The 18374-nt window shown below is 40.9% G+C and overlaps 1 protein-coding gene and 1 non-coding gene across 6 annotated transcripts in view; one reads left to right on the top strand and one right to left on the bottom strand.

Annotated features, from left to right (window-relative positions):
* PPM1B (protein phosphatase, Mg2+/Mn2+ dependent 1B) overlaps positions 1–8369 on the bottom strand; it is an 81271-nt gene extending 72902 nt beyond the window's left edge. For 3 of the 5 annotated variants that reach the window (XM_012756283.2, XM_076000713.1, XM_076000711.1), the window contains exon 1: positions 5270–7626. In XM_012756283.2, coding sequence (XP_012611737.1) covers positions 5270–5288 — 19 coding nt within the window. In that variant the 5' untranslated portion in view covers positions 5289–7626. Of the gene's footprint in view, positions 1–5269; positions 7627–8019 lie in introns of those variants that run through there. The other 2 variants (XM_076000712.1, XM_012756248.2) reach the window with 2 other exon arrangements.
* Positions 4256–4383, top strand: LOC142870369 (small nucleolar RNA SNORA51). Its single transcript, XR_012918777.1, has one exon. It is a non-coding gene; the product is annotated as a small nucleolar RNA SNORA51 (small nucleolar RNA).
* Positions 8370–18374: the final 10005 nt, after the last annotated feature.

The following is an 18374-nucleotide window of genomic DNA, read 5'->3' as shown; positions in this document are numbered from 1 at the left end:
GTAAACAAACAAGGGCAAGATTATTACCAAGAAAATTAATGTGCCCATTGAGCATATTAAGCATTCTAAGAAGCCAAGATAGCGTACTGAAACACATCAAGGAAAATGGTCAGAAAAAGAAGGAAGCCAAAGAGAAATGTACCTGGGTTCAAATGAAGCACCAGCCTGCTCCACTCAGAGAAGCAAACTTTGAGAGAACCAATGGAAAGAAGCCAGAGCTGCTGGAACCTACTCCCTACGAATTCATGACATAATAGGTATAAAAAAATAAAAGACCTCTAGACTGTTTAAAAAAAAAAAAAAGAAGAAGAATGATTGGAGGGCTACAGACTAAATACGATTTGATTATCCTTTACTTCTCAGGGGACTGGTAGTCAGGAGTAAATAACAGAAAGCTTCCCAAATCTAAACTTGATCTATATATTCTATCATTGGGAGTGCTTTAATTATTTCCTTTGTAAGGGACTAAGTAGGGTCACCTGTGTCCAACAAATAATGCCACTTCCTTACCTCAGAGGTAAATACTTTAGTCAAAACAAACAAAAACACTTTGCCCATATAGGTTAAGTACTCATGAGTGATAGAGACACTACTAGATTCTCTCACATATAAAAACATCTATTAACTATCTCTCTTCAATATTAGGAGTACTCTTGACACCTACAATAAGAAAATAAAATGCAATCAGATTTAAGAATCAGCAATAGGACTTTCAAACTTAAAAGTGCTCAGACCCTTACAAATTACTCTGCAAAATTTTTTTTTTTTTAAGACAGACTCTAGGCCAGCGCAGTGGCTCACGTCTGTAATCCTAGCACTCTGGGAGGCTGAGGGGGGCGGATTGCTCAAGGTCAGGAGTTCAAAACCAGCCTGAGCAAGAGCGAGACCCCATCTCTACTATAAATAGAAAGAAATTAATTGGCCAACTCATATATATAGAAAAAATTAGCCGGGCATGGTGGCGCATGCCTGTAGTCCCAGCTACTTGGGAGGCTGAGGCAGGGGGATCGCTTGAGCCCAGGAGTTTGAGATTGCTGTGAGCTAGGCTGATGCCATGGCACTCACTCTAGCCTAGGCAACAAAGTGAGACTCTGTCTCAAAAAAAAAAAAAAAAGACTCTCACTCTGTTGCATGGGCTAGAATGCCATGGTGTCAGCCTAGTTCACAGCAACCTCAAACTTCTGGGCTCAAGCGATCCTCCTGCCTCAGCCTCCAGAGTAGCTGGGACTACAGGCATGCGCCACCATGCCCAGCTAATTTTTTCTATATATATTTTAGTTGTCCAGCTCATTTCTTTCTATTTTTAGTAGAGATGGGGTCTCACACTTGCTCAGTCTGGTCTTGAACTCCTGACCTTGAGTGATCCACCCGCCTTGGCCTCCCAGAGTGCTAGAATTACAGGCGTGAGCCACTGCACCTGGTCCAAATTATTCTACATATTTTTTTAGCAAACCTGCTTCATCTCAAGTATATACCACCTATCAAACAAAACTTAATTCACTTGTTTTATTTTCTATTACACATTTGGTTCTACCTCATAACATAACCACATTTTAAAACAGTTTTCCATAAAGGAAAAAGTTTTTCCTATTTCTATCATATTAATGAACTTTTCATTCACAACCTATTCTGAAGTGAAGGACATTCTACATAGACAAAAATCACAGCAATCTTATCCTCCCTATATCACCGCCAGTGATTGGTTCCATCTCTAAGAGTAGCAAGAGGCTGGGCTCGGTGGCTCAAGCCTGTAATCCTAGCACTCTGAGAGGCAGAGGAGGGCGGATTGCTCGAGGTCAGGAGTTCGAAACCAGCCTGAGCAAGAGCAAGACCCGTCTCTACTATAAATAGAAAGAAATTAATTGGCCAACTAATACACATAGAAAAAATTACTGGCACCTGTAGTAAAAAATTACTACAGGCGCATGCCTGTAGTCCCAGCTACTCGGGAGGCTGAGGCAGCAGGATTGCTTGAGCCCAGGAGTTTGAGGTTGCTGTGAGCTAGGCTAATGCCATGGCATTCACTCTAGCCTGGGCAACAAAGTGAGACTCTGTCTCAAAAAAAAACAACAACAACAAAAAATAAAAGTAACACAAGTTGATTAATAGTCAACAGTCTACTTCCAAAGTTTGTCTCTCTCCTCTAAGTATCAGACCATATCTGACTGGATCCTTTGTTCTCAAGTATACAAAACAAGTTTTCCAAGTAGTGTTGTTTCTAAACTTTAAGATTTTGAATTTTCAAGAAACAAATCAATTTAAAGCCAATAAATATAATCTTGATGATATTTCAACATACTGTAAAAGAAAACTTTGAACTCATTTTATATTTAGCAAGTTAATAAACTATTTGGTATGCCAAAAACTTTAAACTGGTAAACTGTGCTTTAAATGTTACAAACTATATTAAATATATGTCTACTATATGAACTAACAAGTTAAAATATAATTGATTAAGCTACAGGGTTCATGCAGTTAAACAAGTTATTATAAAGGGTATCATTATAAAAAATGTTATGCCAAGCAATTAACAAAATATTGCAGATGTGGTCAGTTAGCTACAGTAAAATAAAAAGAAAATTTACTTGAGATCTCTTCTGTGTCATGATTTACCATAATTCATAAGCAAAGTATTTATGGTTGCTATTAAAATTAAATTGAAGAGGAGAAATAAAGAACCTGAAATTTGAATGAAAACTTTTTTAAAAAGTATATGAGCATACATATATGGTAAGTTACCTAGAATGCTAGACATTACTAAAAACTAAATCTCAAAATCTTTAGTCTGAGAAATAAATATATACAATATATAAATTATGCTTTTAGAAAACTTCATAACTTTATCGAATTTAGTAAAGTGTTCTTTTACTGATTAAAAACTACCTGATCTGGCCAGGCACGGAGGCTCACGCCTATAATCCTAGCACTCTGGGAGGCTGAGGTGAGCAGATCGCTCAAGATCAGCAGTTCAAGACCAGCCTGAGCAAGTGCAAGACCCCATCTCTACTAAAAGTAGAAAGAAATGAGCTGGACAATTAAAAATATATAGAAAAATTAGCCGGGCATGGTGGCGCATGCCTCTAGTCCCAGCTACTCTGGAGGCTGAGGCAGGAGGATGGCTTGAGGCTGGAGTTTGAGGTTGCTGTGAACTAGGCTGACACCATGGCATTCTAGGCTGACACCACAGCACTCTAACCCAGGCAACAGAGTGAGACGCTGTCTCAAAAAAAAAACAACTACCTAATCAAATCACTGAAGTTAGTCTTCTAGGTAGTCTTCCTTAAGGGGAGAAACACAGATGGTATGTTCAAAAGTGTCAATCTTCTTAAGTCAAGTATACCCAAAGAGATTAAATCATATTAGAAATGTTTTGCTTGAAGGCCAAGTGTGGTGGCTCAAGCCTGTAATCACAGCATTTTGGGAGGAAGATTGCTTGAGGCCAAGACTTCAAGACCAGCCTGGGCAACACAGTGAATCTCTATCTCTACAAAAAATTTAAAAATTAGCTGGGCATGGTGGTGTATGCCTCTAGTCCTAGCTTCTTGGGAGGCTAAGGCAGGCGGATGCTTGAGCTTGGGAGTTTGAGGCTACAGCCAGTTATGCTCTGGCCACACTGTACTCCAGCCTGGGCAATAAAGTGAAACCCTGTCTCTTAAGAAAAAAAAACTGGGGAGTAGTCTAGATTACCTATCTGAGGTCTGCCCTGTTTCTAGGAATCTTATCCCATACCCCCAACTAATAAGTTTTCTTAGTCATCAATTCTACTAACAAAATGGGTAAGATATTATACATTCTACACTAAAACTTTAAAGCTGTCAATATAAATAGCAGTATTCTGTTCCACTGCAATTCTGAAAGTAGTTCACCAAGGGAAAAAAATAAAAAAAATCAAGTACAATGTGAAGACTCACTGAAAATCCAGAAATACTATTCTCCCAAATTCTCTTACCCCTAATCATGATTTTATATTTTAAACTATTACTTGAATAAATTTTGCTATTAGAATTTTGTAATTTAAAAAAAAACTTTATTATTCTGATACCATCAGTAATTTACCAATTAATTTTCCTTTAAGTCAGTGAATTGTGAAAGGCATATTTAACAGAAAATGTAAAATATCACATGTTGTATTTTAAGAAGTTAGTTTTAGAGTTAGAATTAATACTATCACTACTTCCTATGCTAGGTAATGTTATTTAATACTTAAAATATTAGTTACATATAATACATAAATATTCATAAAATATACATTATAGGCCTTATAGTGCTTACCACAGGCTGTGTTCTTACACTGACTGTATAGAAAGAGGACCTAGAGTAAACCCTACCTGATATACACCCAAGGCCCTGTGTCTGGTCTGTATTGTGAACAGGGGGATATGGAGTGGAGAAAAAGAGAGAGAGAGAGATGAGACAGAGATACATGAGAGATAGATGAGATGAGAGTGACAGTGGGAGTGAAAGACACAGAGAGAGAAAGAGAGAGAATATGTGTAACTAACACCAATAAGTGAATACCATTCACTCCCGGTATCATGTACAATAAAAGCAATGTTTGGCTGGGTGCAGTGGCTCACGCCTGTAACCCTAGCTCTCTGGGAGGCAGAGGCAGGGGGATTATTTGAGCCCAGGAGTTCGAGACCAGCCTGAGCAAGAGTGAGACCCCATCTCTACTATAAATAGAAAGAAATTAATTGGCCAACTCATATATATAGAAAAAATTAGCCGGGCATGGTGGCGCATGCCTGTAGTCCCAGCTACTTGGGAGGCTGAGGCAAGAGGATTGCTTGAGCCCAGGAGTTTGAGGTTGCTGTGAGCTAGGCTGACACCATGGCACTCACTCCAGCCTGGGCAACAAAGTGAGACTCTGTCTTAAAAAAAAAAAAGAAATGTTTACCAACCCATTTACAAGGGCATGTTTGCAATCCTTTCACTGTTGGCTCAGCCACTTTTTAATGAATCTCCACAATCACTGATACTATGGCAAATTCTACTCTTCTAACAGTGCCAAGAGACAATTATCATCATATTTTAATTCAAAAGACTCCATAAAAAATGTTTTATAGGAAAAAATAACTTTCAACAAAAGCCACTTTTTCTGATCTTGTCAACTTGTGAATTAGCCTTTCTTAGAAACACAGCTATTTAGACACTACACCATTCCTTCAGATGATGTAATCTTAAGGGACTTAGTAATCATAATATGTGAATTACTAACATAAAACAGTATTTACTGACATGACTAGACAAATAGAAAAGGCTTTCTCACCTATTCCTGGAGTCTTCATAGAAATCAGACATCCAGTATAAGAAAACAGGTGTTGAAAGTTCTGCTGGGTCACTTCTCATAGAATAATCACATCAACAAATCCGAAGGATAATGTATAAGAAACAGGGAAAATCTTAACTAATGGATATGAAAGCTCTAATAAAAATACTACTTTATGCTAATAACACAACATAAACAATCACTGAAGAAACTGTGATAAGACTTTATGAGAGCAAAAACAAATGAAGACGGGAAAACACAAACAACCATTTTTTTAAAAAAGGGACAAAGAAGGCATTGAGAGTAAGCAGCACAGGGGGAAAAAGAAGATTATCCCTGAAAGAATATCTCTTGACTAAAAAAAAAATCTGCCCTGAATACTTAATTTTAAAAGTTCTATTGTAACAACACACTGCCCATTTGGGAGGCCTACAAAAACAATTCCTTAAAAAACTGCCATTTTAATATTACTTTCGTTGTATTTGTAAAAGGCTTGTATACTTGGAAAAGATTATAATAATAATTAGAATAGCTTGTCTCACTATTTATTTAGAAATGCTCTATTTAAAAGTAAGCCAACAATAGGAACTTTGCTATTGCACAACAGAGAAAGTAAATGAAATAATATCTATTAACAATTCAGTGTCCATGGCATGTTTCTCCATCTCCCAGAACATACTGTGACTTACACTGTCTACCCTGAACAATTTACTACTTCTCCATCCATGCAGTAGCTCAAATAAAAAGAGTTCCTGTGTTAATCCCACAATAAACCTCAGTAATTCTCACATCACAGTACTTGTAAACGTTTGTTAACAGAAAAAGAATGTTTTTCCCAAAATAGCTACATAACACTAAGACTACTCAAATTCCTAAATAATCCTTTTACAAGACTTCTGCCAACTTTATTTTGATACATTAAACATGTGGATCCTATTTTAAAAGCTCTTTAACTGTGACTTTATCAAAACAGCTTCCTAGTTGTTCATGTCTTTTTTTAGTTTTCAAGTTGTTTTTAGAAGAACTTGAATACTGATGAATTTAGGCTGCTATCAAATGGTTCAGAAGCATTTTTGCCAAATAAGATGGGCAAATGTCCTAGTTCTTCTAACTCTGACATTAGAGGTCATGCAACTTTAAAAAATGAAGAAATAAGTATTTCCAACACTCAGCCTTTCATTTTAAAAATTATTTCAGTGTTATTTTCACACTCAACGTTTAATACAATCTTTTTTTTTTTAAGGCTATTAGGCTTACAGTATAAAAAACTGATCTACCACATAAAGCTGGTCAGTTTACTCTTCATGGATCTCTAGGAGATGTGGGGCACTAATGATACTAGCAGTTTCAATTTAAGAAGAATGACATCTAAAAACGAAGGGGCAGGCAAGAGAAGCCGGAGTTGATAAGACAAATAATTCAAAGCCACTAAGGAGGAAGGAGATGGTGAGAGGCATAGACAGAAGAGCGAGAAAGAAGATTTAACAAGGAAGTGAAGTGGAGCGCAGAATAAGGCAGAAGCTAATGAGGAAACAAATGGGAAAAGGTAGTGTGTTCAAATAAGGCATGCACCAGGAAGAGAAGAGCACAAGGTAGCCCCAGTGCTTTCGTGTGAAAGAGATGCTTGCACACTGAAGCAGAGAGAAGGGGGAAGCAGTTGACTTTCAGGCGTTTGAGCAAACTCCTATTCTCTCCCCGCGCCTCTCCTAGCCCTCAACCGAGAGCGGAGGCGGCGACTGGGGAAGGGGCCTACCCAGGAGCCAGGCCGGCGCTGGCTCCCCAGGTTCCCCGGCAGTGGGGAAAAAGGCAAGGATTCGGAAGGGCAGAAGCCCGGGCCGCAGCTCGGAGGCACCCCGAAAACGGTCCTGGGGCCTCGGCGATGCGGCCAGCCGTTTTCCCTCCGGCGGGGCGCCGAGCGGCCTTACCTGAGGCAAGGGAGGGAAGCGAAGTCTAGGGCGTCTGGCTCGCGCCCGCCGCCAAACCCCCTGCTGTACTCAGCCCAAGTTTCCAACGGAGGCGCGACCCTGCCTCAGCCGCCGCTTCCCCCTCGGGGTCTCGGCCACCGCCTCCGCCACCTCCGGGGCTGTTTACACCGCCGGGCCCCTCACACCGCCGCCGCCGCCGCTGCCGCCTTCTCTCCACCCTAGCGCCGCTGCCGATTCGGCTGCCGCCACCTCCTCCGCCGCAGCCTCGTCTCTCTGGAGCATCTTCCAACCACCGAACGCTGAGAAACAGAGACTCCAGCCGCGCCGGCAGGAAACTCCCCCGCAACTGCTAGGGGAACGAGGCAGTCAGAGCGCCGGCGGCTTTTCCGCCATTGAGCAGCAGCCGCTCGGCTCCTTCTGCAACCCCCTCCCCCCACCCCGTCCTTCCACGCCCCTCGGGGAGCCCCGCCCTCGGCTCCCACCCATTGGGACGCCGCGCGTCCTCTCCCGGTCCCCGGTTCGCTGAAAGACCTGCCAATCATATCTTTCCCTCCCAGTTTGGCTCCCCCTTCACCTTCGTACTTAGTTTTCCCCGCCCACACGGCCCCGCCTCTGACTTCCTAATTTCCCATTGGGCAGCAGGTTCCACCTTCAATTGGCAAGGTCAACTATCCATCAAACACCGCCCACTAAGTGAGACCCAACCCTTCATTACCATTTACTTCATTCAGCCCCGCCTCCGCTAGGTACTGCCTCCAGAACGTCAAGGACCAGCCCACCCCACCAGCCATAAGTAGAGCCCTCCGTCAATCAAATAACGCCCACCTGCGCTCCGCCTCGCCAAGCCCGAGCCCTTGAGACTTCCTTATTTTATTGGTCCAAATGGTGGTTCCAACCCTCAGTCATTGGCTTTTTCTGTGTGTCCGTCACTGAACCAATTTCCAAGTCCGTCACACCGGCTTTTTTCAAATGAAGGCGCAAAAGGCGGGGAAGTATCCGAAAAGCGATTGGTTAGTTTTCAAAAACGGCCAAACCCAGACAGTGTGTGCGAATCCTTTCCATTCTGCGAGGACTGTGCCCCCTTCCTTTTGACCTCTAAGCCTTGGGTAAAATAAGCGCCATAAAGGAACCCAAGGGCTGTCCGGTTACAGGTGTGGAGTCCTAGTCCCACCCGGAATTGCGGGGCGTTGGCTACTGATTGGCTAACAACGGCCTTCTAGGCCCTCATTGGAGGATATGGACGCCTCTCTTCGACGCAGAGACGGGAAGAGGTGGCACAGGCGAAGGCAAGAAGCGGGCTAGGGAGAGGCGGTTGTTTTGCTTCAGCACGGGTGGGGCGCACGCGGGAGTGGGAACCGGGAAGGCCGGGTTCTGGGGAGGTGCTGCTGGGAGGGGAAAGGCCCGGATGTTCCCTAACAATGAAATCATCGCCGACCAATCAGAGCTGCTGAGCTGGCATACCTGCCTGACCTGTCTCCAGGAGGGAAAGGAGTGGGCGGGAAATTAGGGTGTCGGAAGAGGAGGAAAAGCGACATGAGAAAGTGGGACAGGAGATCCCTTCAGGAGGATTCTGTGCTGTTAGGGATTATTCTTATTACTTCTAGGCCCCCACAGCCTAGCAGTCAGCCCTTGGCATTTCCGTGTTTTGTTTCCCAGTTAGCATTGATTTTAAAATCATTCCACAATTCATTCCACGTTTAGTGAACGCCTGCTATTTGCCAGCCACTGCATGTAGAACTGGAGATACAAAAATAAAATAGTCAATCCCAGTAAAAAATGATAGGTGCTATAATTGAAACATGTGCAAGGGGTGGCGAGGACATAAAGGATCTTCCCTGTGGATAAGTTTACCAAGGAAGGATTCACAAAGACACAGGATGAGTCAAGAATGAATGATACTTCAGGCTGAAGAGGGAAGTGGGCATGACTCACCCAGCAATCAAATTAAACCAGACAGTGCTGCCAGGTTAATTACCCAAACGAGAAACAAAACTAAAGGGTAATAGAAACATTTAAATATTTACCTTAAGAGAGATGGATTATTTTGTAATCCAAGTGCCCTAAAAGAGGATTTAAATCTTATTCATACTTTGATGTAAATTGGGTTAGGCAGACAATTTAAGATGAGAGCCAAAAGAGTGCCATTTGGGTTAGGGACTGTCGATGTTTTGGGGAGAAGGGCAAATTTAGTAATAGGACAATTGCCCAGGCCATGGTGAGGATGGCAGAAATAAAGACTTGATTGCAATTCAGACATTTTAAACTTACTCCTAAAGTCTATGTAAGAATGGTGTTTCTTACTGCATAGTGAACAGACCACCAACATCAGAATCACCTGGGGTGCAGATTCTCAGGTCTACTCCTTCCTACAAAATCAGGGACTCTGGAGATGAGGCTCAGAAAGGTAAATTTTTAAATAGTTCCCAGTTGATTTTTATGGGCACCAATGTTCAAGACCCTCTGGCATAGGGTAATGGAGGCAAACATAAACTAAAATTCCATTTGCTCCCTTTTGCATGTTGGGAGGACGTATTTATATCTCACCTTTCCCTTCTACCCTTTATTATCAATGTCAAGTCATACAGTCCTCAGGAAGTATTACTTAAACGACTTATACATTTCCTTAAGTCATACTCCTTTACCTGATACACCTTATGCTTGTATAAGGAGAAGGGAGTCTGGGATCTCAACTTCCAAAATGGGAACCATGCTAAGGATTAAAAGGTGAAGACAGCTGGGGACCTTTCTCTTGCAAATTCAAGCAACCTCAGAAGGGCAATGGTTTTCCTTCTCACTTTCCCTTCAATGACCCCCAAACTAATACAAAGTCATTTGTGATATCGGTGGGATAATGATTGCATCTCATTCATTCTTTCAATTACCAAAAGAAAAAAAATGTATTGCGATACCCCAAAAACAGATATTTAGGTTAACTATGCTGTATGCTTTACTTAAAACTCTAAATTGTTAAAGAAGGACAAATAAGATTCACAACTTTGAAAACAAAACTGGTATGTACCATCATAAACATAATGTGTCATAAACATTGAGTACCATCATAATGGGCTCTACTACTAACTAGCTGTGTGATTTGAGTTAGTAACAAAGCTCTCTGAGCCTTGGTTTGTTCTGCAAAATGGGAATCATAACATCTTCCTCCAGAACTGGATGAAGAGCTTTAGATGCTCTTAGCAGTACAACGCACTCCCCAATATATAATTTAAAATTGAAACAATATTAAATGTAATGTAGAAAAGGTTTTGATTTTTCCCACATTGGCTATCAATACTCCTGACATTCTTAAGTAAGACATCAGAAAACAATTTTCTCCCAATAAATTTGGGTGACCCTATTTTGCTGGTTGTCCTAAGCCCACACCTGGTCACAAGTAATGCAGTGTTGCCCACTTCACATGATTATTTCAAAGATTAAATAGGATGTGGTGCATAATGGCACCTAAGACATTGACTAGCAGTTGAAATCTGAACTTTATATGTCACATAAAAGAAGTTCAATTTATTCATTCAGCATATTTATTTACATGCCTATTATATGCAGATTTAAGTGAATTGATCTACTCCCTTCTTAACCACTGGAAAGGTTCCACTAATAAACCTGTTTTCTTCATTTAGAAACAATTGACCAGTTCTACTCTACAAATATTTATTAAGCATCACTGTAAATCAGATACTGTGGTAGGTCACAAGGCTGTCTTTTGTTTTTGAGACAGAGTCTTACTTTGCTGCCCTGGCTAGAGTGCCATGGCATCAGCCTATCTCAAAGCAACCTCAAACTCCTGGGCTCAAGCGATCCTCCTGCCTCAGCCTCCCAAGTAGCTGGGACTATAGGCATGTGCCACCATGCCTGGCTATTTTTTCTATATATTTTAGTTGTCCAGCTCATTTCTTTCTATTTTTAGTAGAGACACATCTCATTCTTGCTCAGGCTGGTCTCAAACTCCTGAGCTCAAACGATCCTCCCCCCTCAGACTCCCAGAGTGCTAGGATTATAGGCGAGAGCCACCATGCCCAGCCCCCAGCCAAGGGCTGTCTTTGAAATTGACCATTACTATTTTCTTAGAAATATTCAACCCTGGTCTTCATAAAACCACAAACCACAACCTAGGTTCTCTTAAAATTGCTCCTCAAAAATTTCCAGAGAAGAACCCCTTAGGACTAAGGATTTTTATCCCAAGCTATCTGGGGATTTAGCAAGAAGCCACATATGCTGAAAAATTACCTTAAAAATCCATAAGAGGCCGGGCGCCGTGGCTCACGCCTGTAATCCTAGCTCTCTGGGAGGCCGAGGCAGGCAGATTGCTCAAGGTCAGGAGTTCAAAACCAGCCTGAGCAAGAGCGAGACCCCATCTCTACCATAAATAGAAATAAATTAATTGGCCAACTAATATGTATAGAAAAAATTAGCCGGGCATGGTGGTGCATGCCTGTAGTCCCAGCAACTTGGGAGCTGAGGCAGCAGGATCACTTGAGCCCAGGAGTTTGAGGTTACTGTGAGCTAGGCTGACGCCACGGCACTCACTCTAGCCTGGGCAACAAAAGTAAGACTCTGTCTCCAAAAAAAAATCCATAAGAATTTTGTCCTCTGCTCCATATCTGTTAATATGAGTGGTTTTTTTGTTTGTTTGTTTTTTGTTTTGAGACAGAGTCTCACTCTGTCTCCTAGGCTAAAGGGCAGTGGTAACATCACTGCAACCTCAAACTCCTGGGCTCAAGGGATCTCCTGCCTCAGCTTCCCTGGTAGCACTACAGGCATGTGTCACCACATCTGGCTAATTTTTATTGCTTTTTTTTTTTTGTAGAGATGGGGCCCTTGCTCTTGCTCAGGCTAGTCTTGAACTCCTGGCCTCAAGCAATCCTCCTGCCTCACCCTCCCAAAGTGCTAGGATTGTAGGCATGAACCACCATGGCAGGCCCTGCTAATATGTATTTCAATATTAAAATAATGTTTAAAATTCTTACCATCATGTGGAAAAAAAGTCTTTTAAAAACCACATTGTATTAATTGGAAATTAATTAGAAAACCCAAACTGTGGGTTAAATCTGTGGAGGGAGGCATTTTCTCACAAAACAAGGAATCTAAAGGAAGACAGTGGTGTCTTGTTCAGTATTTCTAAAATCTTGTTGCCCCATGATTGCAAGACAGTTCAGATCAGATGTCCAAGTTCAAGTCAGTAAGAGTGAGGAAATCACATGACCACCCCTAGCTGCAAGGGAGACCAGGAAATTAGGGAACTGTGATATAATGAGTAGCTTAGAGCAAAGATTCCTAAACTTTACCAAGAAGTAAAGAAACATTGAATCTCTCCAACTATCATTTACACTTACCACTATTTTGAAATTATGGGAATGATTAGGTCCACTACTAGATCTTATTATTTCATGCATTAATAAAGAAGCATGTCACTTTTTTTGTCTTTTTAATAGTTGGATAACTGTGTTTCATTACAATTGGTATCTTTTGTAATCTTGTGAATTTTATGTATTTAGAAATATTATTTTGAGAAGGAATTCACAGGATTCATCAAAGGGACCCTTCCCCTCTCCCACAAAAAAAAAAAGGAGTGGGTAGGATAGTCCCCCTGCTAGGAACAGTAACCTCTGACTCAGCAAGGACCTTGTTTCTTTCATTGTGCATAGTACACAATAGATGCTCAGTATATACTTATTGAATTGCATTTGGAGGACCTCAAGTAGTTTACTGAATGTTTTCCCTTTCCTCAGTGCCACCACTACAAGGCTGAGGCTTTCTCTCAACCCAACTTCCTCCTAAGACAGGAAGTTGATCAAGCTATCACCATCCTGCATGCAATCCACACAGCCCAAAAGACCAGTGCTGGCTTCCTCAGAGCCAGATCCTCCTTTGTGTTTCAAAGTGAGTGTCATGCACATGAGATGATATGATTGAGATTATGATTACAACACAGTGGGTGGTATTAGAAAAAGTAGTCACATGGAACCCAACTATAAATGCCATAAAACTACAAAAGTTTAAATATACTTGGTTGTGGAAAAATCCAATAACTGCCATTTATGTAAACAGTTTAGCATTTGTGCCCAAGTTCATTTACATTATTCATTTACTTTGTTGTGTTTTATTTTCTTTTTACAATAAACTATACATTACTGCCAATTCTTCATCCTTTCCTTCTTAGTAGCATTGCCATTTGTTCATACAATATAATGGTTTGCTCATGATTCAAAAACATAAAGGAAACATCTCACTACTTTTCCCTTATTTTCCTTCCACATCTGCAACCACTCTTTTCCCGTTTACTTGTCTGAAAGCTTTTTTTCTCCTGCTAATGAAGCTGGGCTTGAGCGCTGATCTTAAGAATCTATGCAGACTCTGAGGATGCAGCAGACATCAAGGAGATGAACGTAGAAATAAAGTCACAGGTTGATTAGTCTAAGAACAAGCATGTGGTGATACAGACGTAAGAAACCCAAAAATGAAAAATTCATGGTGAAAGAAAGGACTTCAGTGCTATTAGTATAAAAAGTTTAATAATAAGGCCCACATTTAATGTCCTTTAGATAAAGGCCTAATATTTCTCACAAATAGCAGAGACATCAGCAATTAGATAACTGTTTTGGAGGCAGGTATCAGGCTGCAGGAAGGTTAGAGATCAGGGTAGAAAAATCCAGACTCTGAGGCCAAATAGAAATTGTGTTGGGAAAGAAAGCCAGAGACTCCCAGCAGAAAAGCCAGAGCAGAGTAGCAGGAGAAATGTCTGGTAAATGAGTCAGTGAAAGGGCAAACTGGGGCTTCTTATGTTCTCCTTGCTTGGAACCAGAATTTTTTCCAGAATTTGGAGGTAGATTCAAGCCTTATATAAAGGTTAAGTTACAAGTCTACAGATAATTGGGGACCAAGTACAGGGAGCTCTTTCACAGTGAGAGTTTGCAGTCTCTGTAGTTGGTTTGTGTTTTGTTTTGTTTTGTTTTTTCAAAATTTTTTATTAGGAAAAATTTCAGGCACACACAAAAATGGAGAGAGTAATATTATATTAAATATGATGGACGCATGTACCTATCACAGAGCTTAAACAATTGTCAAAATTTTGCTATATTTTGAAGTTTCAGTTTTTAGCCAACTGATTTCTGTACCATCTTCCTTGCAAATATGCCCACTTCTCGTGCCTCCAGCTACTGCCTCAATGCATCTGAGCTCCAAGTGTAGAGCACCAGCCTCATCCTCTTGATGTGTCCTCAGCTGCCTAATGGATTTGTCAATTTCAATGTCCCATAGCGCTTCAGTCTGGCAGTGTTACAGCAAGTGTTACAGCGGGTGGTCCTGAGGACAAACAAATGAAGTGGCATACAGAGAGTCAGAGTCAGAGAATCAATTCACTGGTGGGCTCAGAGGGGTCTCGCCACCAAATTCTGAGCCTCATCTACCTATTTTTTCCCACTTTTATTAAGTTGGGGTGGTCCAAGGGGTGGGATATCAGGTGACTAATGCCCACCAGGTTATAGGTTAGTATTATGTTGATACACCAGGTAATAGGTTCAATGTTATGCTGATGGGACAGGTAATAATAGGTTAGTTGATAGGCCAGGTAATAAGTTTAGTGTTATGCTGATGTGCCAGGTAATAGATTAGTGGCTGGGCCTGGTAATAGGTTAGAATTATGCTGATGCAGGTCTTCCTCAAGGGTTGGGAGTTTCAGGTGGTTCATGTGCCCACAAGTAATAGATGAGGGTTTTCCTTATCAGCAGACACTATTGGTTGCCTTCCTGGTAGCCTCCCTAACTTGATCTTTGTCCTGCTACAGATTTAAATTGAAGTGCATAAAGGCACATGCTTTGGGGGAGGCCGAGCTGCTCCCCAGCCTCAGGGATTAGCCTTAATTACTCTAACCTATCTATGATAATCTCATTCCCTCTTTTGGATGATTGGTTTAGGAATGTGCATGTGATGAAAGTCAGGCTAATTACACTTGATAGGAAGTATGCTGGAGGTGGGGGGATTCTGAAAAGTTTTCTTTACTCTTATAAGGAACACAAGAAAGGAACCCATTCTTTCTTGGAGCCAGAGTCCTGCAGTTGTATCTCAATTATTCCACTTACTAGCTAGTGACTCTGGTTATTTTACTTATCTGTATCTCAGTTTCCTTATCTATAAAATGGGGGTAATAGAACCAACTCATAGAGTTGCTGTGAGGACCAAAACAATTAACTTCTGTAAAGTGCTTAGAATACTGTCTGGCCTATCAAAAGTGCTATGCAAATTTTAGCCATTATTATTATTTTGTGAGGATCTGATTCTTGGAGCTGTGGCAGCCATCTTGTGACCATGGAGGGACAAGCTTGAGGGTGAAGACCAAGTCACTATGCATGAGAGACAGGAAATGTGGAAAGGACCGTAATCATTGATGATACTATCAGACTACTGAATTAAACAACCTGGAGCCTCCCTACCACTGGATTTCTCATTAAATGAGATAATAATTTTCCTTATCATATGTGCCTCTTTGGGTTGAATTTTCTATTACTTGAAGCCAAAAGCATCCAAATTGATACATATGCCCCAAATCAAATTTTTTTCTCCCCCAAACTCACTCAAATTTATTGCCTCTGTTAAGACATCACAATTTCCCCATTCAGCCTTCTTTACAATTCCCTACATCTAGCCAGTTTTGTCAGTTTCCTTCCAACTTTTTTTCCTCCCCATTAGCAAAATCACCATTAGTGGCAAAAAAAAAGAAAAAAAAATAGAGTAGGTAATGTCTTGAAATAGCCCTCATGAGAGAGAAGGGGCTCATATAACATGAAAGTATTAATCATAGCCATCTCTGTCTTGTTCACAGAGACTAGCACATAGTAGGTATTCAATACAGATTTGATGAATAAATAGATGGAGGGATGGAGGGATAGATGGATGAGGCATTTTCCAAGTGAAGATTTTTCAGAGAAAGAAATCCCGTTGCCACATAAGTTTGTTTATTCTATAAACCATTAAACAAACTTGCTTCAAGATTTCTTAGAGCCTTCAAGATGTTCCTACATATTAAGAATCAAGAAGGGGCACAAAGAGATGTAAAGGTCATAGGAAACCAAGAAAGGGGGAAGGGAGAAGAGATGAGGGGTAAAAACCTACCTATCGGGTACAATGAACACTATTTGGGTGATAGGCACACTAAAAGCCCCGACTTAACCACTATAAAAGATATCCCTGTAACAAAAACATTTGTATCCCCTTAATATTTTGAGAAAAAAAATCAAGAGGGAATTCTACTACTTCTTATCATCCAAGCTTAATTGACTAGGCAGGCATTTGTTCTACAGTCACTATTTTCTATGCTTGCTTTCCTATCTACTCATTCTCATTTTATAGAAGGAAAAAATGCTAGTGATAGCAATGAAGTGTCACTGTATGGGCAAATTTGGGGAGATTATGTGTGAATCTATTTTTGTGATTCCAGTGTAGCTTATTTATATTTGAACAATGTGTACATATTCTAAAGTCTAAATATTGGAAATTCCATGCTAAAACACTCTTGATGCAAATATATACCACTGCATATTGTAAGTTAAAACCCCAGAGCAAACTGATAATGATGAAGCTTAGCTGAGCATGGAAAGTACACACAGGAACTTTGGAAAACCACAACCAACCTAAAATAATATAGATGAAACGCTGACAATAGTACTGTCCTTGAAAATTGTGGGAACTTCCACCAACCATATATGCACATATACCATGGCAGCTTGGCATGCATCCAGTCTTCTCAGAAAAACCCTTAATTATTCCTCACTAAACTCTAATAATTTGCTAATTTTAGTGCATGACTATCAGAATCTCATAACCTTTAATAAGTCAGTAGGCTTCAAGTAGATCTTAGTTGTATGTGAAAATTAATGTCATTGGAATTGGCTGAGATAATGCTTATAAGAATTGGTACCGCCCTTTTGAAAATGACTTCAAAGAGGTCATGGCCTGCCTAGATTGGTTCAATGTGCACAGTGATCATATATTTATCTCCTTTTTTTTTTCTTTTTTTTTTTTTTTATTTTATTTTTTTTTGAGACAGAGTCTCATTTTGTTGCCCAGGCTAGAGTGAGTGCCGTGGCATCAGCCTAGCTTACAGCAAGCTCAATCTCCGGGACTCAGCGATCCTACTGCCTCAGCCTCCCGAGTAGCTGGGACTACAGGCATGCGCCACCATGCCCGGCTAATTTTTTGTATATATATATTTTTAGTTGGTCAATTAATTTATTTCTATTTTTGGTAGAGACGAGGTCTCGCTCAGGCTGGTTTTGAACTCCTGACCTTGAGCAATCCACCCGCCTCGGCCTCCCAAAGTGCTAGGATTACAGGCATGAGCCACCACGCCCGGCCAGTTTATCTCCTTTTATATTGGGGCCTGTGAAGGAGGGACCCAGATTAGCTTTTACACAAAGCCTATTTTCCTAGTGGCCACTAATTACTGTCTACCACATTAGTCCAGTCCAGGTGTCCTCAAACTACGGCCGCGGGCCACATGCAACCCGCCGAGGACATTTACTTGGTCCACCAGGTGTTTTTGCCACCACTGCCTGTCCTGCTTAGCAGCCAACTTGTCCTGGGCCCACAGTGTGAATGCGTGGAATGTGCACCGCACTCTCCAACGGCCCTCCAACAGTCTGAGGGACAGTGAACTGGCCCCCTGTTTAAAAAGTTTGAGGACTCCTGGTCCAGACCATCACCTCCTCACACCTAAAGAACCTAATACCTACTAGCAATAAAAGTTACCAGCCCCTAAATCAGTAGCAACAAGATCTCCATTTGGCTAACAATTTAGATCTCCATATGGCTAACGGTGGTCAAAAGTGGAAAAAGGGAACATGAGAGCTATTTTCAATATTTAAAAAAACCTAAAAGAAATCATGTATTTACTTCTAATATTGCATTGGTCACATTTCTTACTTTCAGTCTGTAATTATATTAACTCAGTGAACAAATACTGGTTATCCCTAGTGATGTGAAGTTCAGAATAACAGATTTGTGTCTTTGATTTATAAAATAGGCTACCTTTATCCTCACTTCCACATCTTCACTCATTTTGATCCATTCTAATGTAATATTTTCTTCCTAGTCAAGTCCTTCCCATTTTTAAAGGATAAGTTCAAGATCCCAATACTGCAGTGGTCAGGGAACTCCCATTTCTCTTAAATTCC

This window comes from Microcebus murinus, chromosome 3 (assembly GCF_040939455.1).
Source record: "Microcebus murinus isolate Inina chromosome 3, M.murinus_Inina_mat1.0, whole genome shotgun sequence".
NCBI classification, from domain to species: domain Eukaryota; kingdom Metazoa; phylum Chordata; class Mammalia; order Primates; family Cheirogaleidae; genus Microcebus; species Microcebus murinus.
Note: the sequence above shows the minus strand (reverse complement) of the source record. Positions and strands in the feature narration are given on the sequence as shown.